This window comes from Stegodyphus dumicola, chromosome 2, assembly GCF_044657685.1.
Source record: "Stegodyphus dumicola isolate Sdum_Otavi_A_Nest chromosome 2, ASM4465768v1".
NCBI classification, from domain to species: Eukaryota; Metazoa; Arthropoda; class Arachnida; order Araneae; family Eresidae; genus Stegodyphus; species Stegodyphus dumicola.
Genome location: NC_140769.1, coordinates 66,077,972 through 66,098,969, shown reverse-complemented (window position 1 = coordinate 66,098,969; position 20,998 = coordinate 66,077,972). Strand labels below are relative to the sequence as shown.

The 20,998-nt window shown below is 32.4% G+C and overlaps 1 protein-coding gene across 3 annotated transcripts in view; it reads right to left on the bottom strand.

Moving 5' to 3' along the window:
• Positions 1-20,998, bottom strand: part of LOC118190665 (sushi, von Willebrand factor type A, EGF and pentraxin domain-containing protein 1-like) — a 693,686-nt gene that overhangs the window by 116,476 nt on the left and 556,212 nt on the right. For all 3 annotated transcript variants that reach the window (XM_085810736.1, XM_085810734.1, XM_085810735.1), the window contains exons 5-6: positions 17,452-17,625; positions 12,568-12,741 (exon numbers count right to left, since the gene is read on the bottom strand). In XM_085810736.1, coding sequence (XP_085666862.1) covers positions 12,568-12,741; positions 17,452-17,625 — 348 coding nt within the window. The remainder of the gene's footprint in view (positions 1-12,567; positions 12,742-17,451; positions 17,626-20,998) is intronic.

The window sequence follows — 20,998 nt, the reverse complement described above, 5'->3', positions numbered from 1 at the left end:
CGACCCTGTGTAGCACTTAGTATTGATAAAAATATGATGTATTAAACTTATTTTTTGTGAAGATCTAAATAAATACTTACCATCTTTTTACGGAATTTAAACTTTTGTCTAAAGAAAATAAAAAAATCAACAGAAAATAAATGAGTGAATCTTGTGGACAGTGAAAAGCAACTACATGCAGATACCTTGTAGAGCCATGAACTTCCATTCATCAAAGCTGCATATAGGTCTTCATTTTAGGAAGAACAGTACACTAGCTTTCTAAGGTTTTGTAAAACTCACTGAGAGTCTTTATTAGAATCAAGGACTGTGTTTCCAAGGCTCTTATGGAAGACCTGCCATGGCAAATTTAGAAAGTTGACTTGGATTGGCTAAAAACATAAGACCGTATATTTGGACTAACGAGGCTATAGTATTCTCTTTATCTGATTTAGAGAAAAATAAAATATTTAAATGAGAAATTCTGAAGTTTATTTTATGTCAAATATACTGCAAAAATATAATTTGTTGGAAAAGATGTGAAAAAAGTGAACTCTGCTTATTTTTCATGAAAACTAATCCGATCTAACAGATGGAGGGGAAGTTTTACAGCAATTAAAGACCAAAGCAGAGCAGAAATAACTCAAAGAAAATCCTTTATTAGTATTCAAGGAGAGTCAGAAATATTGATTCTCTTTTGATTGTATAGTATTGCTAAGAGAAATGAGACAGTGTTACTGTAAAATCAAGTCTTCAGGCAGAATAGTATACAACAGTACCAATCGGGCTACCAATTGGCCTCAAAACTAGTTGCCGTTTCGAAACGTTCTAACAATAACGCTACTTTAAAACCTGGCCTCTCCAATTCTTTGGCCGCACTATAATTCTAGGCAATCATGAAAATTCTCGGCAGTTATATTAGCTAAATCATTGCCCAAATCATTCTGGCAGAGATCAAAGTTTAGCCAGATCACTGCCCAAGTCGTTCATCAATGATCAGTTATAAGTAAAGGCAGTTAGTTGCAAATGCAAACGTCCATGTTGCAACTGTAGCTTTCTGTTGCACGCTTAGCGCTATCTCGGTTAATGATGTAATCCCAGATGATCGAAGCATGAGATTCTTATTTGAAGTGGAAAAAAAAAAGAAGTTGCAACTTTAACCTTACTAATTTATTAACGTATTCTACTTCAAAACTGTAGCCATATTTCTGATTCACCTTGCATATATACATTGTGTCCACAAAAGTCTTGTGAAATATACAAAAGTCTTTCTTTTCGTAACGTTAGTCGTAAACATATCTATTCCGCTACGAAAGTGTTTCGAATAAAGCAAAGACTTTGGGCACTTTTGAAGAAATCTATTGCGTAAAAACTGCGAAATTTATAATTTTTTATACAATTTTCTGGACTTTTTCATCAAACTCCTTTCATTCTAAAAAAAAAAAAAAAAAAAAAAAAAAAAAAAAAAAAAAAAAAAGGGTGTCCGAGAAGTGGAGTTTCATGAACCTATTTAATTATAAAGACCAGCTTTTATTAAATAACATTTTTTTAACACTACATTGTTTTCGAAAGAGAAAAATATATTGAATTTAAAACAATGTTTTTAATGTTTTGAGTGACGCCTTTTACTGCAACAAAAGTTTAGAACTGAAATATAGTTCTGATTTCACATACGGGTTACACCTTTTTTTATTAAAGTAAGAGAAAATGAATTAAATGGAAAATATATTAGACTGCATTTGAAAAACCTTTTCGCCAAAAGTGAGTAAAAGAAACTCTGAATTAAATAAAATATTAATAAATTGCTTCCACATATTGATTTCAATATCATTCGTGAAATCAATATATACATCTCATTAAAATATCTAGTTTTATCGAGTTTAGAATTAATGTATTCATCGTATTGCATACAATAAATCATAAAAAAACATCTAATTAAATATCAGAGGCAAATTCATTAGTCACATATTCCAGAAACGTTTTTTATTTTCACTTTAAAATATTTTACAATTTTAATTAACTGACGCCTGAAATTAGCTCAAAGTTACATCATGCATATATATTTTAAAAGTTTTGAATATCATGACGGAATGAAAACTATATGCTTATAAACCTCGAACCTATGTAACACTTAGCATTGATGAAAATATAATATATTAAACTTGTTTTTTGTAAAGTGAGTTAAGATCTAAATAAATACTTACGATCTGTTCACGGAATTTAAACTTTTGTCTAAAGAAAATAAAAATTCACCTATTGCTCTTTTGCCTTAGACATAGCCGAATGGATAAGATTGCTGAATACTGTTATGTTCCACCCGAGTTTGAACCTCGGTTGACAAGCTGGTTACATAAGCCTTTTTCGTAGTTTTCCCTATGTATAACTTAAATCCTAATCACTTTCTGTTGAGAAAAACTTTCGTACATTCCTAAATACATAGCCCTCGCGTGGCTTTCCTGAATCAATCCATGGACAATCAACAAACTCTTGACATGTTCCTAAACTTTTTTTGACATTTAATAGACTCTCATTCTCCATAGAATCAAGTAAATTACTATGTACATAGAGATATAACTTAAACAAATCTTTCTAATCTGATCAATAACGTTAAACAAGGATGAAAATCACTGAAATGCGTTCTGATATTTACTATTTTGGAATTCATAGTCTATTTCCAAGCAGATATTTCAGTTAAAATAGTAAAAAAATTGGACAAGGTATAAGCTTAAGGGTAAGAAATTCTATGAACACGCAGCGTAAAAGGAATTAAGATCTCATTCTCTTAAATGCAACTCCTACACACACACACACACACACACACACACACACACAAAAAAAAAAAAAAAAAAAAAAAAAAAAAAAAAAGCACATATGTACCAAATTGAATTTATTAGAAACCGTCCCATCTGTACCAAATTGAACTTAGGGATTTGTATTTATTAGAATACGGTAAAGCACACAATGGTTATATGCCTAAGAGCAAGATGCCTCTGAGGATGATCCGAGAAAAACTCTCTCGTATTCACGTTTCACAAAGGCACTCACAAAACCATTTATGTAGTTAGCCAGTTCGTGGGGGTTGAACTCGGATCGAACTATCAATCATGATTTGTCATAAATTTTGAAAATTAGGTGCTGTTGCCAAAGTGGGTGATCGTAAAAAAATGCCGCATCCTTTTAACAGAAGTCCTGTATCAGTTGTTGCTATTCCGATGTTATTCTCGAAGAGTGCAATTTAATTTGTTCTACAAACAGAAGTAAGATGAATGAAAAAAATTGACCTTGATTTTGTTGTTTATGAAGACAAGCAACAAAGAGACTTCAAACAATACAGAATTAGCGATAAATGGCTCTGTTTTTTTCAGTTTGAGTTGCTATGCTTAAACCTTGTTGTGAAATGGATTCAAAGTTCTTATAGTGGTTTGAAATCAATGCGCGTTTTAATATGTAGTGATTCTCTTTCTTCGCTACAATTATCAAAGAAAAGTGTTTTAGAGAAACTTGCTGTTGAACTTATAGTTATTATTAAAACCTTGCAAGATCTATATATCGACGTTCATTTTGCTTACGTTCATGAACACTGCAGAAATTTTGGAAATAAGAAGGCTGATGCTCAATCAAAGCTAGTTAAGAAATTTCACTATTGATTTAAATATTCGTCCGTGTTCCTCTTTTTTACTAGAAGCGCTTTTATAGAAGGGATGCTATCTGTATTTTGAATAGAAAATATATGGGCTCACTCAAAGCACAATGGACCTAGAATATTTTCCTACAATTTTTTCACAGAAAAAAAATTTATCAATTTTCAACAGGTTTTAAAGTAACTCAGATTTTGACTGGACATGGCAAGCAATTTAGACTTGCTTGAAGCGCTTTTTGCAGCTGGAGGTAGCGGCGATGAAGGTATAAAGCATATTCTTCTGTACGTTCATTTTGCCCACCAGATGAAGATATTTCAAGCAAATCTGATACGCCTGCCTGTATCTTGACGACCAATCTAACGGCGAATGGGTGACGCCGTTTTTGGCGTCACCCATTCGGACCAACGCCAAAAACGGCGTTGGTCCGAATGGGCTATTAGTTTCCAAACGGTATTTTGCGTCATCCACTATAAACAGCGAATCACTTTTCAAATTCTTGCCACCAAATACTATCGCAGAGTATTATCTTTAAAGAATTTAAATAATAAAAAATCTGCATGTATGTATGTTCCCCGCGCTCTGAAAAAACGATGGTACCTAAGGCCATCAAAGTTTGAATAACGTAGATCTCCACAAGAACATGTGTACCTGGAAGTCCGAATTGTGGAATTTTATATTTCATATTTCTTAAATCTTTAAGGAATTTCTGATATACAAACTTAACGATTTGAAAGCAAGCAGTGACAAAACTGTATGGGATAAAATATTATATATTTATATTAAAGACCCACGCATACACAAAGAAAAAAAATCTGAAATTTTCAGATATTATTTCAGATATGTTCAGTAGGATGGCTTGCAAAACAATTTTTTTTGTCTTTTTATTACTCAAGTTTTGCCTGTTAACTTTAATTATTAAAATCATGTTCTTCATACTTACGCCACACAAAATTCAATGCTACAACAAAATCACAAAACATTTAAAAACAACATTCCTTCAGAATTTCCTACAGACAACCTTGCACGCCGAAGACAAAAATGTTTTATGCCGTACAGTGTTGTCACTGCTCGCTTTGAAACTGTTGAGTCTGTTAATCAAAAATTTATTAAAGTTTTGCAAAATATGAAATAGGTAATAAAACAAATTCGAAATTAAAAGTCGGGCCCATGTATGGGTGGAGGATTATGATATTCAAGATTTGATCATTCTAGGTGCTGTTTTTTTAACGATGCCAGAAATACATACATTGATAAAGTTCTTCATTATTTAATTTCTTTAAATATAATACAGAGTGGTAATATTTGGTGGCATCAATTTGAAAAGTGATACGCCATTTGCAGTGATTCAAAGGAAAATACCGTTTGGGGACTAATATCCCATTCAGGACTCACGCCCCTTTTGGTCTAAGAACGTTTTTAAGCTATCTTACTTAGAAAACGGAGCATTGATATGATGAACCGAGGAAAGATTGGAAAAAAAAAAAAATAGGACAACGTATGCCAACACTAACATTGCATCTGGAATTCTAAACATATATTGCTATGCTACCTATGAATTCTTTGTAATTTTTCTGTTAAATTGTACACGTTGTTATCCGTAAAATACTTTAACAAATCCTTTTGGGCGATCATTATAATCTTAACTCTTTTAGGTTTTTTTATAAACCTCAAAGGGAGCGTTAGCCCATTAATTAATCTCGAAACGGCATTTTACATCGGTAGAGACAATTTTTGCTTTTCGAAATTAAACATTCAATTTACATCATTGAGTTAACTTTATTTTATTACTTTTTTTTAACCCCAAAGGACGTTAGTCCGAATAGCTACTAGTCTCGAAACGCTATTTTGCGTCACCCACTATAAACAGCAAACCACTTTTCAAATTGTTCTCATCAAATATTATCGCCCTGTATTATATTTAAAGAAATTAAATAATGAAGAACTGCAGGAATGTATGTATGTTTCTCGCATTGCGAAAAAACGACGTTATTAAGGACCATCCAATTTTTAATAACCTAGTCCTCTACCCGAACATCTGCACTCGGACTTCTGAATTTTGTATTTCATATTTTATAAAATTTTAATGAATTTTTGATTAACAAACGCGACTATTTGAAAGCGATAGATATTTTACGTCTGATATTTACAGAAGAAGAAATTTCATTTCTAAAGAATTTCATTTCTAAAGAAATGGAATTTCTTACTGGGATAAATCCGAGGGATGTTTTAAACAGTAAAACTTCATCAAAATAAAGGAACAATTCATACCTCGAATAGTACCATTGTATAATGAAGACTGATACAGGTATAGCAAATATGTATATTTTCAGCGCATTTCTGCCAAGTTCCCTGAGATTTCACCTATGTATTATTGTGCTTTGGTGTCTTGTATAGAGCTCTTTTTAAGCGCAAACCCACCACAATTGATATATTCTGGAAAGTGGTGGAAGAGGAATGAAAATCAGTCGCCCCTGTAAATTTTACGAAAAACCCTTCTATAATGGAAACTGTGATGCAGACTTATAGTCCAGAAAAAAGAAGCGCTATCGTTTCGAGCACTTAAAAAATGCTCTTTATATTTTAAACACTAATTGAACGGTCCCGAAATCGTTCTAAAATGTGTACACAGCGTCTGTAAGCTTCTATTTGTCTCTTAAATCTGGTCGCAATCGTGCTGTAACAGTTCTCTGAGGGTCATTCTGTTACTCTTTTTAATAATGCGACACCTTAAACTTTATACTAAATTTCGCATTGAATTGAAAGTGAAGCAGTAGAAATGATAGGACTGAAATAACATAAAGAAAACTGGTTAAAAACTAACCTCTACATATTTATGCAAACTTTATTTTAATCACGAAATATCTTAAACAAAATACCGATCTCAGATTTTTAAGGAATATTTTTTGATTATTTCACAACACAGAATATTATTTTGAATCTGAAAAGTGGAGAAATTCAGTGGTAAAAATCAGTCTATCAGAAATATTTCTGTAACCTTACCGACAATGTTCAAGTGTGAATTTGCCCTGGGAGAGAAAGTGTCCTCTGTGTTAGCAATATATCGTTAATATGATCATCAGTACGTAAAATTTGGAGATCATAAGATTTATTAAGTGTTATAAAATAATGCAATAATCATTTTAACAGACTTCGTTGAAACACGTTACCTAGGTTTTTGTTGAGTTATTTGAAAATTTTGTTACTTTTATAAAGAAGCTTTTAAAATGTTCCTTCCAAATGGCTTCGCGTAGTCAGCTGACTAATTTCTTACAAAATGGTCTGACTTTGGATATTTATTCGTGAACTTTTTTAAATAATCAGTTTTAAATGCCGAGAGTATTATTTTTAAACGTTGTTTAAGCCATTGTTTTGTAAACACCAAAAGTCATAGTGTTTGTAAATGTGACAATTGTTTGTAATTCGTGGCGTAATGTATGAATTTTATTCGTTGTAAACTTTATTTGTCACTTGTAGAGACATTAGGTATATTTTTGGAAGCAGAAAAGATGAAAAATATGCAACCGCCTTCCCCGGGAATCGAACCACGGACCTCTGGAATACCGGCCCAGCGTGCTACCGTTACACCACGAAGGCACGCTAAGGAAGTGGGAGAAATACTTTATACACTTATAACAATTTATGATTTTCATCTAAGCAGTTAGTAATGGTGAGCAGGAAAATTCTATCGAAATGCTCCATATGTTAGAATGTTTAGCCTTTTGAATACCATGGGATAAATAAAAAAAACAAAAATTATATTAGTTCTTAGCCTTTTAAAATAAAACGCTTTACAAAATTGCTAAAGAATATCTATTTAAGGATACTTAAAATGAGTTTTATTTCAACTGCAGAACCATTTGATCACAATGTAGAAGAAATATAACTATTAAATATGTCCTCTTTGCATGCAAACGATGATAAAGTATACAGCGACAGGCAGAGTATCAGTCTGAAGGTTGTAATTTGCATTTAAATTGATGTGTAAGGAATAGAGGAAAGGCCCAGTATAACCATTAAGGTACTGAGAGTGTTTTGTCAAAATGGTATTCGAACTTCAAAGCAAAAAACTGCGTTCAACACTTTTTTTGTTGTTGTTTCAGTGACTTGTAGTATTGATTGCTTTTTGTTAGGTTCTTTTCACATGACGGATAGAGTTTCTATCGAGTTGATATTTTTGTCGAAGCAAGTGCAATCACTGGCCGATGCTTGCTGTTCACGCTCCAAAGACCATTTCTAAGTTTTCGGGACACTTTTAAGCATATGATGGACTGGCAGTTGAAGAGCAAGATTTTTTAATGTAAATTCGATCGTCAGAATGAAATTTCAGAACACGCCGAGAGAGAAACATATTGACATATTTTAAAAATAAAATAGATTAATGAAATAAAATAAAAGATTGCTTTTTGTAATTTATTGCTTCACATACTATGAAGTAAATTATAAGATTTATTTTTAGAATTATATTAAACTATGAATTCCGATAAATAATTTAATTCTGATACATTATTTCTAATTTCAGGGTTACCATCATACTTAACTCTGCATGAAACTTATCTATTGTTTAATTGTGCAAAGAATTTGAATAAATAAACTAGATATATTCATTTAATTACATTTCCAATTAGATTTTCAATGACTTTCGTTAATTAAACTGATGAAATGAAACTTTTCACTAGGGACAAAAATTAAAATATTATTAACAATGCAATAATCCCGCAAAAATGATACATCCTCTAGTGTGAAGAAAAGCTCTTCTCTATTTTTATGATATTTAATCCCAGAATGCATCATTTTCAATGCCTTTTCCTAAGCATACAATTTTGTTAATATTCGAATGGAGTCTTTCCAGCGTTACGTGAGATTCAAAAGCATTTTATTTTAGTTACATGAAAAATATTACCCATGCGGCCATCTACAAAATAATGATAATCGAATTTAATTTTTAGGTTTTTCTTTTTATATTTAAATGGGAAAAAATTAATTAATGAACAAATTTGCATATATCATATTTAGTTATAACCTGTAATTTTTGTCAGTTTTCAATTCTTAGTTTAATTCCTTATTATTTTTTTATAACTCAGTTAACACAATTACCAGGAAACTGTCTTTTTCAGCTTAAATTCCATACCTCATCGGGAATTCCAACAGAGGTAAAACAGCAAATTGGGATGGTTCGTTTTAGAGAATGAATCAACATTATTTTTGTTCTGCATATCTAGCAAATAATGTATGTGCTCTCAGGCAAGCACGAACGAAGTCGTGTAAATTCAGATGAAAGCATTACTAATAATTAAAAAGGAGAAAATTTTTCATAATTCAGCCTCTCTGAAAAGCTTTGAGCTCAGAGATCGAAAATGCACTCATGTAGTTTACGATCAAATGTTCATACGTCAAATATATTTGATTTTTTATGAGAGGCATTACAAGCTTTTCTATTATTTTCACTGATGATAAACATGATAATGAAATTTATTTGTAGGTGAGATAAATAAATATTTTATTTCACAACAACATTCAAAACTACTTATGAAAAAGATGACGCAGTTATTGTAGGATTAAATACATACCCTTTTTTCGAATATTCAGTTTGTTACATTGATAGTTAATACTATATTATAACTTGGACGACAAAAGAAAAAAATTTTGTCGCGTGTATTTTCAAGAGGTTCTCATTTTGATAAGACACTAGTTTATCCCGAAAAGAAAAGCAACAATTACAAGAATTTTTTTAAAAAATAATTGTTAAATATAGTTTATTGATAGAGATATATTGAAAATAAGGGAACTGCACACAAGTTGCAGTATTTTCTGTTATATCATATTCTGATATACTACGGTTTCGATTATTACAAGGTATATTCGAATTTTCAAGGTATTTCGAATATAATATAATTATATTACTCAACCTACGTAAGTAATGTGATACCGGGAGACGTTTACAGTAACTAAACAGAGATTCCTCAATCGCATTCTCTGTCAGTGAATAACACTGTTTCGAAATATAGTACAACAATTTAAAAGGTGCCTCACTTCGTGGATATCGCAGCTTTCTGCTACAAAAAGTTCAATTTTACTGACAAATATAAATGTCAAATGGTAGATTACATACTCAGAACACGATTAAAAATAATATTAGAAAACATACATATTTATGTCACATGCATGTTCAATAAATGCATGAAACATACATTACGAATATATATAAAAATATATCTTTATTTTAGGTATTTTTTGGAATTTTTTTCTTGTTTGTACAATTCGTTGACATAATTGAGTAAAATTAGCTTTTGAAGCTAATTATATAATGCATATTTATTTTAATAACTTTAATTAAGAGTATAACAGTTTAAAATAATTATATTAATATATTTACTGATTAATTTGAAATTTAAAAGCTTACTTTTCTAGCTTCATAACACTCAATTATTTTATTGAAATGCATTTTCAATGCTGCATTATGCTTCAAAATTTACTTTGGGCTTAGTTCCCACAATTCAACGCCAGAATATTGTATATTGGAGTTATAAGCTGGTATGAAAATAGGTGATAAATTAGACTTTCCTGTATTTTCAGAGCAGTCAAATAACCGCTCACAGAAACCACCGATGAGGTGTTAGTATTAATTACCAAATTAAGTAAACATAATTCAAAAAATCTGAGTGACTAAGTTACTCTCTGTAACACACTAAGAATTTTGATCATAACTTGTTTCTCGAAGAAATTAGTACCATGGCTTCAAATTAACAGGGTATCAAATATTAAATTATTAATACTACATTTGGGGCACAGTTAATTTGAAAGCAACTGAAAGATACAAGCTGAGTGACATCATCAAGTAATATATTCCTTAAAGCTATTTTAGCAGAGGAGCTTCAGTTAGTTGAAATCATTTAAAGATTTCTTAATGAAAACAAGAAATGACTTAATCGTTAAAATTTAAATATTTTATTCGGTATTATTCAATATTTTCAATAGTTTCTGTTATGTCACTGAAACAATGTTTCTCCAATAAAATTATTTTACTTTAATTGATTCATCTAGTGGATAATTAATTACAGCAATCCTGCAAAATTTTTTTAACTTTCTCTGGACAATTCACGTTTGCAATCTTTAAAATTCTTTTTAATAAGCTTTACAGTTAACTATCACGTGTTTGAATTCCGTTTTGCGAATAGAATCAAAATTATGCACCAGAAAGGTACGCCTGTTCTTTTTTAGGGAAACGTCGTTAATCTTTAAAAGGATCGTATCAAAGATTAGTGCTTTTTCCCATGTTTTGCACGTTATAAATGAATGCGTTTAGAGGCAAAATTAGAAAAAAGAATAACTTAAAGGAATACTTTTATTTCCATCTTTTATTTTATATTATATATTATTTATTACTAAGCGGTGAAATAAAAAAAAATTCACCGTTTAGTAATAAATAAGGACTTTTAAAACCTTTTCCTAATACCGTTTTTAATTTGTTTTAATATGGAATTCTTTTCGTTAACCTATTTTCTTATGTAAATGCACACTTAATCGAATTTTTTAAGGCACGTAAGTTAAATTGACACTTCGTTTATTAAAATGAATACTCTTAATATTAAAAATAGTTAATATTTTTTTATAAAATTTTGTTTATTGTTATCGTATACACCAATACATGCGTAATGTGGGTGAAACATTTCAGTAGATACATCCAATTAAAATTTTATCAACGCAGATATAGTGTATATTACTTCTAATACGCACAAAATTATGTTTCATATATTATGTTTAAACAAATTTAATAATACATTGTAATCATACATCTTGACTTAAAATATTTTCATTATTCGTTTTAAAGCCATCGTGCTCGAAAAATATCGCAGGAAATAACTTTAAAGTAAAAAAAAATAAGGAGAAAAATATGATTAAAATAAAAAATAAATATAGTGTATGTAAATAAACGGTGTTTTTAGAATTTCTATTGTCTGTTGTACTGCAATAACAGTCTCTGACACTAAAGAAGAAATTAACATCCATTAGCTAAATGTATAACTCTTGTAACAGAAACCTGAAATAGTAATTTTGATATGTTGAAAAATAATAATAAATTGGCAAGCGTTGCTCCGATGTTTATATTCAAAACCCCCCACTTTTGCCTTAAAACTTTTTTTTAAACAACACAAATTATTTTATATGGAGTAAACTGTCTAGAATAATATTTAGTATGTCGAACAATTATCTTTTCCTTTTTGAAACAGTACTATCCACACATCTGGTCTAGTTACCTTAAATGGTTCCCGAATCATTATTTATATTTGATCCTTGAACTTCTTTTAACTTTATAAGAGATGGATATAACACAATCATTTAGTCATAACTGCAAAATAATCCAACCCCAAACGAATTACATAAGCTTTTTTCTTTTAGATTAATAGTTTAAAATAAATCAATATTTGTGTATATGTTTTCAAAATCTTGCAGAGATTCCGAGCATTTAGTGTTAAAAAATAAAATAAATCATACAGGATAGAGTAATAAATAAAGGCAAACAAATCACTCATAGAGAGATCAACACAGTAGAAACTAACAGGAAAAAAAAAAAAAAAAAAAAAAAAAAAAAAAGAGAAATAGTAGTCAAGAAATGAAAGGAAATTTACACGAAAGGCACATGGAAATTTATTCAAAAGGAAAACAAATTCACTTCAAGTATAACAATCGAGCTGCAAAATTTTCCGATATTTCCCAAGAAAGTGCAGAATCGACAAATATTGGAACTACGTTTTCCGTGCACTCCTTGGAGCGTAGCAGGAGAAATACGTGAGCCAGGCGAGCCGTGCACATAAGTAAATGTTTCTCGCACAGCAAATATTCTATCCAGATGTACGCAAACGCCAGCCTAAATATGGTTCGGAGTATTCCTGCCCCCCTTTAAGTAATGCTGAGAGGTGAGTGCTGCTTCACAACGATTCTCACTTACCTTCGCAGTAGGGCTCCTCCCCCTCCCACTGTTTGTTGGCTTCGCAAACCCGAGTGGAAGGGCCAACCAGCCGGAAACCGTAGAGACATTCGTATTTGGCAATGGATTTGTAGGACTGGGAGGAATAGACGACTTGTCCATTGGTGACATCCATAGGCATTGGGCATTGGACAGCTGAAAAGATAATTTGCATGTATGATCTTCAGGTTGCTCACATTGCCTTTATAACGTAACATATTATAAAATTGTTGGAATGGAATCCCGATTATCCAAACTCTTATTAACCTAGGTTTCTCGTTAACCAAGGGCAGTGCCGCCCTAACCACAGGGCTAAACGGGCTATAGCCCCAGGGCGCAAGCCTTTTGAGGCGGCAATTTTTTATTTGCGATATAGTAAAAATTTATTTTTCATTTTATTAGTTTTTACTTATTTTAAATTAAAACACTTCTTAAAATATTAAACTGATTTTTATTTCTTCCAAATGTGCTGAAAAACGATAGATAGAGAAGGGCAACGCGAAATAGGAGTAACACCCTACCGATCGTACTTTTGTTTCAGTTGCATTTGAACTGTCGGAGCTGTACTGGAGTTAATATAAGACCACCTACGTATACTCACCGCGTCGCCAGGCATATTCATTTATCTAAACGTAAATTGTATTATTTTAACAATCCTGATAAAAGATAGGAACATAAAGGAGTCACTGATGCGTACCTTAATATAGATTGCACGACAAAAGTAAAATTGGTATAATTTTAGTATTTGTCGACTGAATAAGGTGAATTAAAAATTGAAAATTAAGTGGAAATTATTAAATTATATTATTATCTTCCTAAGGTAAGTGCTTTTCCTTTTACAACGGTTACAATACAAACGGTTACGGAAAAGAAAAAGACAGTTCGACGAAAATACGTCGGAAGAAGTGCAACTTGATGCAAATGACGAATTCCGCATAAAAACATATTATGCTATTATTGTGGGGAAAGGCAACGACCATAGTTGATAACACACATTTATTACTATTTACAAATATAGATTACATTAGGATTACAATTAATGAAAATGGTATACGAGCGATCGAGCGACGTCTGCTCCGCTCGCCAGCTAACCCTCGTCTTCTCCCGAAGGCGGGAAACACATGCTGACGCAATGCATACGTCACACAGTAGGAGATTAGGGAATATCATGACATAACGTTTCCCACTTTTGTTCTTAAATGGTTTTTTATTTAATTAAATTTTATTTTTGTTTATGTTATGCACTGATGGAGAATCATATAATAGTTCCGATCAAGTTCTAAGGATTAGACTAAAAACTGATCGGAACTGTCATTATTGAGATAATCCCCTCAAATCTGGGTAAACATTTATACCCATCTTTTAAATAAGTGACTTTAAAGAAAAGTTACAATAAAGATAACAGTTTATTATAAAAGTAATAAATAGTTTTTTTCTAGTTCTGACACTTTTATTTTGTATAACTTTTCCGACTCCCATTTGCCATTCTGTGTATTTTCTTAGGAAGAAGGGCGCATTATTTTTAGTAGCCCATGGGCGCCGAATTCCTTAAGACGGCCCTGACCAAGGGATTGACTGCATTACATTTCCTAAGTGCAAAATACAGTTTAGACGGCCCTTGAACAACACGGAAGATTATGGACCCCGACTTCTACTCTTCACGTTTAGATTTCGAATTTCATTTACTTCATTACACAAAGAAATTAAAAATAATAATAAAAATTGTTACAAAAACATGTTTTTAATATACATCTTTTTATGAAATTTACATAATTTTTTGTAAGATTATTTTCCTATCGTTTTCTCTCACCAGCGTCAGAGTGGAGAGGATTACTGAACACTGGTAGTTCGTCTAAGGTTAAAATCCCAGTGAATGAGCCGGTTTCGTGAATGCTTCCGCGGTTTTCCACATATATAACATGAATACAAGCCTGTCTCCGTTAGAAACTCATCTATAAAGACATCCTTCTTCTTAAGCATATAGTTTTAGTATACTTTGTCAAAATATAATATTGCCTGACTGTAACCATACGTCTGCTTTTATTGCAAATTTGTGTGCCTATGGTGACGATAAATTGTCATTTAAAAAATTAGGGCGGTAATAATAAGCATTTGAAACACGTGATATCATGGATTTCCACAAATAATTTAAAGGAAAGAAAATGTTATTAGAAAAATCGTAAAGAGGTGAGAATACTTTCTAATAATTAGGGATACTTAATCTGCATTCTTTATTAGGGATCTCTGCATTCTTCACACATAAAATTTACATTCATATTTCATGATACGAAACGGAGCCCACCAGCGACCGAGCGGTAAAGTCGCTGAACACTGTAGTTCGGTCCGAGGTTCGAATCCCGCGAACGGGCTGGCTGCATGGGCGTTTTCGTGGTTTTTCCCATGTGTAACGTGTATAGGAGCCAGTTTCTCTTACAAAGTCCTCCAAGAAAGCATCCCTCTCCTTAGGCGGATAGCCCTCGTGTGCTTTGCCATAATTAAATGCACACTTAAATACACACATGATACGAAACACATAGAAGCAACTCTAGAAGAAGTAACAATAATTTGTTGCAAGTGAAGAAGGCATTAGCTGTTCAATCGTTGAAAGCCCTTCTGCAATTTCTTTTAAGCACAGTTTATTTGAATGCAGCTAAACAGAGAAGGGTTATCTTCGCAAAGAAATGGTGGATAGTTTAAGAAATACTGACTCGTATCAACATCATACTTGAAGTGGTGTGGTGTATTTAATTATGGCAAAGCACACTAGGGCTATCTGCCTAAGGAGAGGGATGCCTTCGTGGAGGACTTTTTAAGGGAAACTGGCTCGTATACACGTTACACATGGGAAAAACCACGAAAACGCCCATGCAGCCAGCCCGTTCGTGGGATTCGAACCTCGGACCGAACTCGGGAGGGATGCCTTCGTGGAGGGCTTTCTAAGGAAAACTGGCTCGTATACACGTTACACATGGGGAAAACCACGAAAACACCCATGCAGCCAGCCCGTTCGCGGGATTTCAACCTCGGACCGAACTACCAGCGTTCAGCGACTTTACCGCTCGACCGTTGGTGGGCCATCACACTTGAGGAAAACCATGAAAACACTGTCACCCATCTCCTTCCTGACTGGATGTCAACTTCCCATCAGCGATTGACTGGATGTCTCCCGATTCATCCAGTCAGTCGCTGATGGGCTCTTTCATTCATTGTTAACATTAGATATCAAAAGTTAAAACATTTTGTAATAGAAATGAGTACCTTTCATCATGGTAACTAATAAAATTTAAATGTATGAACATATTTTAAGCATTCATGCGGTAAACAGTTTTCTCTTAAATATTCTTAAGTAACGTGATTTGTCTGCAAGTTTAAGGAATTATTTTTGAGAAACAAATTCACGGTGATTGAAATAAATAAATAGATAAAAATAGAGAAATCTAGCTAACTTTATATATGGTACACATTGCTATTGGTTAAGTAGAACGATAATATCAGTCAATAATCGAATCAATCCGACTGCTATTCTTCAGTCAGATTGATGATATCATGGTCGAATCATCGAATGTTATTTTTAGTTGTAAAATAATATCAAGCTTTGGTAACTCACGAGTGAAAACACAGGGAGAGAATTGAGTAGGAAGTTCTGGATTAATGTCATCGCCGATCTCAAATTTTTACAACTGTACTGATTTTATATTACATTTATAGAGCTCAGCTACTCTCATTAATTTGGAACTGTGTAATATGAAATGAGACATTTCACACAGCATTTAAAAAAATTCCTAATGCCAATTGCTATTTATTCTGGTCAGCGAATTCATCGTGGTCAAGAGAAATAGACTACTTGTCGCTGGACAAGTTCTTGGGCTCTTTATAGATGACAGTACGATATTTCTCAGCTTGATATCAATTTTGATTGAGAAAACTCCGGAGAACAGAATTAAAATTTTACTCTTTCTTCCATAACTATCTCAATGGGACTTTTAGTTCATGGGATGATTTATAAATGCCACCACGACAAAAAGATATTACATATTTTCAAACACCCATGACTTCTTCATCATTCGAACCCGAGAGAGGCTTACGGTTTCAGTTTCGTAAGACATTAATAGATTTTTAAATCAGGTCAATGTTCGCCTCCAATATATAAAACTTAAATTCGTTTGAGTTTCCTGGAAAGTTTGACAATAACAAAATTGTTCTACGGTGTCAGTTTCGTAAGACATTAATAGATTTTTAAATCAGGTCAATGTTCGCCTCCAATATATAAAACTTAAATTTACTTGAGTTTCCTGGAAAATTTGTCAATAACAAAATTGTTCTCCTTAGCCAAATTAGACAGAAAACATTTTATGATTATGAAATCAATAATCCGAAATATAATTACTAAAATTATTAGGAACTCTAGATATTATGTTGAAGGCAAACACGAATGCAGATTTTTAAATGACACCCTTTCTTTACCTCAGACACGATATCCTTACTTTCACATTGCCGTTTGTCAATGATGCCAAAATTCGGAAATTTTTATTCCACAATGAAACATCTATGTTCATTCAATAAAAACGGCTCAAGTCATATAATGCTTTGGATGAATTTTATAGAGCCGATTCTCAGTATTTAAAAATAAGTTTTTTTAAAGAAGTCTGTAGCAGTATAATAAGCAGTTTTCTAATTGGAACTATTATTGTAGTTACGAAACCTACTTTCTTTGATTCATTTCTTCAACTAAAACCACAAATCCAAGAGCAACTGTTCAAAAAATATTTAGATGCAATTCTTCTATTATTCCTGTATATCCATTCTTAACGCGTCTGTTTTACGAACTAATGTTTTCTTATTCTCTACATAAAAAAGTTTACTTACGTCTACAAGATGGAAGCACGCCACTCCATTCTCCTTTTGACTGGCAGTATCTGTTGGCTCTTCCGACCAATTCGTAACCGGGGTCGCAGTGATACGTGACACGACTTGTGAACGTGAAGATGTCCCCTTCTCGGCGACCATTTTCGATTTCGCCGGGATGATCACAAGTGAGAGCTGAAAAAGAAAATGGCTTTTTAAGGACAAGCTGTTTTCGAACATGGGAAATTGGCTTTCAAAGAAATGATACAATAATTGAGATGTTTTTAGCGAACCAGAAGCAGAATGAGAAATGGTTTGAGGATACTAAAGCTTTAAAGGATTCCGGCACAAAGTCCGAGACTGATTTTATTGGGCTTTAACTTTTAACTTGTAGTTTGAGAAATCTTGACTATCCACGATTTTTTGCGGTTTTGCAGTTGAGGATGGTGGTTCGGTAAAACCATCGAAAATAGTCCTGTGAAAATTTTGAAAATATAACGCTGATTTTTGTTGTTTGACTTCTGAATTAGTATCCACGATTATTTCAGGGCAAGGATTATCTTGAAATTTCGCTTTTTGTGTCTGTACCATTTATTGTCAAAGAAAGGTCACATTTTATTAAAGATTATCTTTACTGTTGAATTGCTTAAGCATATAGTACAAGATAATGCGACATATAAACACATAAATATAAAAGTCAGCAGGATATAAATATAAAAGCTTTGCAATCAAAGTAGGATTTGCAATCTTTTAAACCAGCAAATTATTTTTATAAAAGTCTGTAAAGGAAAAAACATATTTTGCAGAATTCTGCTATCTGCTCTCAATAAAAGAGCTCGATATTTCTGATCTGAGCATTTGTTATTGCTTGAAGATGACATTATCTCATTTTATACGTAAAGCCACAAATTTTGTCTTAATTTTTCATTGCGCTTGTTCAATTCAGGTTTTGGATGCCACGTTTATTCAACTTAGATTACAATATTGCCAGTCTTTTAACTCATTGGTTAATAAAATCACACTTTATTAAGTTCATACTTTCAGAAGCCAAAACAAATGCATACTAATCAATGGACAAGTCACCAAGTTGCCAAAATAAAATTAAATAAAATGTTAAATTTTTAATTAATAAAACTCAGACTGGTAAATGACTGCACTAAGAACCAGAAGATCCTATTCCATCAGGCACCCATCAAAAGTGTTGTAGATAATTTATTTGTCTTAATATGGACTGTAACTTACAGAGCGTACAGTGACTGAAGTTGTAGTTCTAGAGAAAAAAAAAACCTTCTCATTTCCTATGCCTTGCAGATATTATTTACAAAGCTCTTTGTTTGAACTTGAGATGACACAGGAAAAGTTTCTTTGTCTTAACATTAACAAAAGCAGTTCTCTGCAGGCATTATAAATGGATGAGTGTCCGCAGGGGCGTAGCTAGAGGGGGGCAAGGGGAAGAACTGTCCCCAGGCGCAGAATCCAAGGGGCGTCAAACTGATGTTACGACATTGTAGAATTAAATGTTTTCCATCCTTGGCAAGCAGTAAGGGGCGCGAAATCTTCAGTTGTCACTGGGCGCTGAAAACCCTAGAGGTTTTTGAACATCATATGATAACGGGAAGTGCATATTCTGCGTTCTATCTTTTAAGGTTTCCTCGTTCAAAATCTTTCCGTTGGAATATACACATTATGTTCACAGGTAGTTCTTAGAAAACATCACGAATCGCTTCCTAACATTATCAGTTTTTGAATGGAAAGGAAAATGTGGCTGTAGTCTAAAAAGAAGAAAAGAAAGCATTGGTCATGTGTGTAGCCATGACGTGAGAGATCGACTAAACAGACAATGTGCAATCTTTCAGCTGACTGGAAACATGAATTCTGAAATTGAACGAATGACTGGAAGAAGCAAATTATAATTTGTTGCGTGTGTAACTGGTAACATTTCGAAAATGTATATGGTGCATTCAAACTGAAAATTTACCATACATCATTTCGTAATTTTTATCAATAAAGGACTATAATTGACGAAAAACTGTGGTTTTGAGCAAAGAGAGTAAACTATATCCCAATTTCTAGAGCTTATTTGACCACAAAAGTTGTGGAGTTCTCTAAAATGCTAAGAAAGTTCTTTATACCAACTGATGGTTCAGAAAATGAAAAGAAAAATAATATTCATAATCGAAAAATGCATGTTGAGAAACAAGAGGTATCATATAGCTGATTACTGTATGAAACAGATTTTTCCTGGGCTGTTTAAGAAATACAAGCTGCATGCAATTTATGATACAAACGAAACTGATCTGTTTAAAAAGCAATTACCAGATTAAGTAATTATTAGAACACTTAGCAATGTATAAAACCTAAACAACAGCTGGTTTTCAGATATTGAATTGAGTTATTGTATTATTAACGAAAAATATGGATGAAACAATTAAAAAGACATCATTGCTTAATGGCAAAAGAAGAAATCTTCTCTGTTTTAAAAAAGTGAAAAATTTACCTCTGACCTGCCACAACCAAGAGAACTCCCTAACGTCAAGATGTACGTATTTCTAATATTTTTTTTCCTTTAAAAATGAGACAGCTAACTGTAAAATTAAAAAATAATTATGTATTTAGATAAATTGCTTACAAAAATACGATTTTTGTTTAAAATAAGTCTTAAAGTAATTACAAGCTGTAAGCAACGTTTTAGAATAAATGAGAAATGCTATAAAGTTTCCTTTCGAGAATAGGCTGCAACTGCCGATAATATTGAGAAAATGTGTTAAAAAACTGGTTACGGTATTATAGAGCATATTAAAAGAGCGCTACCGAAACTGGCAGTGAAAATACGCTGAAAGATAATTATAATAAGACGCTTTACTAAGAAAATTATGATATATCAGCTTCAATGGAATCCAGAAATAAATTGCAGATTTTAAAAACCTTTGAACTGAAAGGTGGCAATCAGAAAATTACCAGCAGTTTTACGAACAACTGAAAAACTTCGACGAATAGTATAAAACAAATTCAGATGCATCAGTTCTTTAAAAACATTAAAAATTTCATTAGCCTTCTAATTATAAAAAATATTTTTATAAAGCTACTAGAAAAAAACAATTTCAAAATCGAGTAAAGAGTTTAATTTTAGAATTAATTTTTAATTATTATTTCAGGTATTAATTATTAGTTGCTAGATATTACCTCAGTAGATAAGTTTAAAGTTAATCGCACGATTTGCAGCAGACAAACCACCTTCTATTAATCTCAGCGGTTTCGTAAAATAATATTATTTTTAAATGGAAGGGATTTTAATAAATTGCGGGAATCGCAAATTCTTGAAATTTGGCCCAGTGTTCAAAGCAAACCACTTTTCTTGTTTAAGAAAAACGGTGATTTATTTGATTGTGGCAAAGCACTCAAGAAAGGCTTAGTAAATACTTTTATTAATTTAAATAAAGTTGCTGTTTCTGTACAGGGGAAGTCGTGGGACATATGCCTGTTTACCACTGTTAAACACCAGGCGTCCCCGTCTTCCGTCACCTGTCACCTGCCTAAAGAGAGGAATACCTTCGTAGAGGACTTTCTT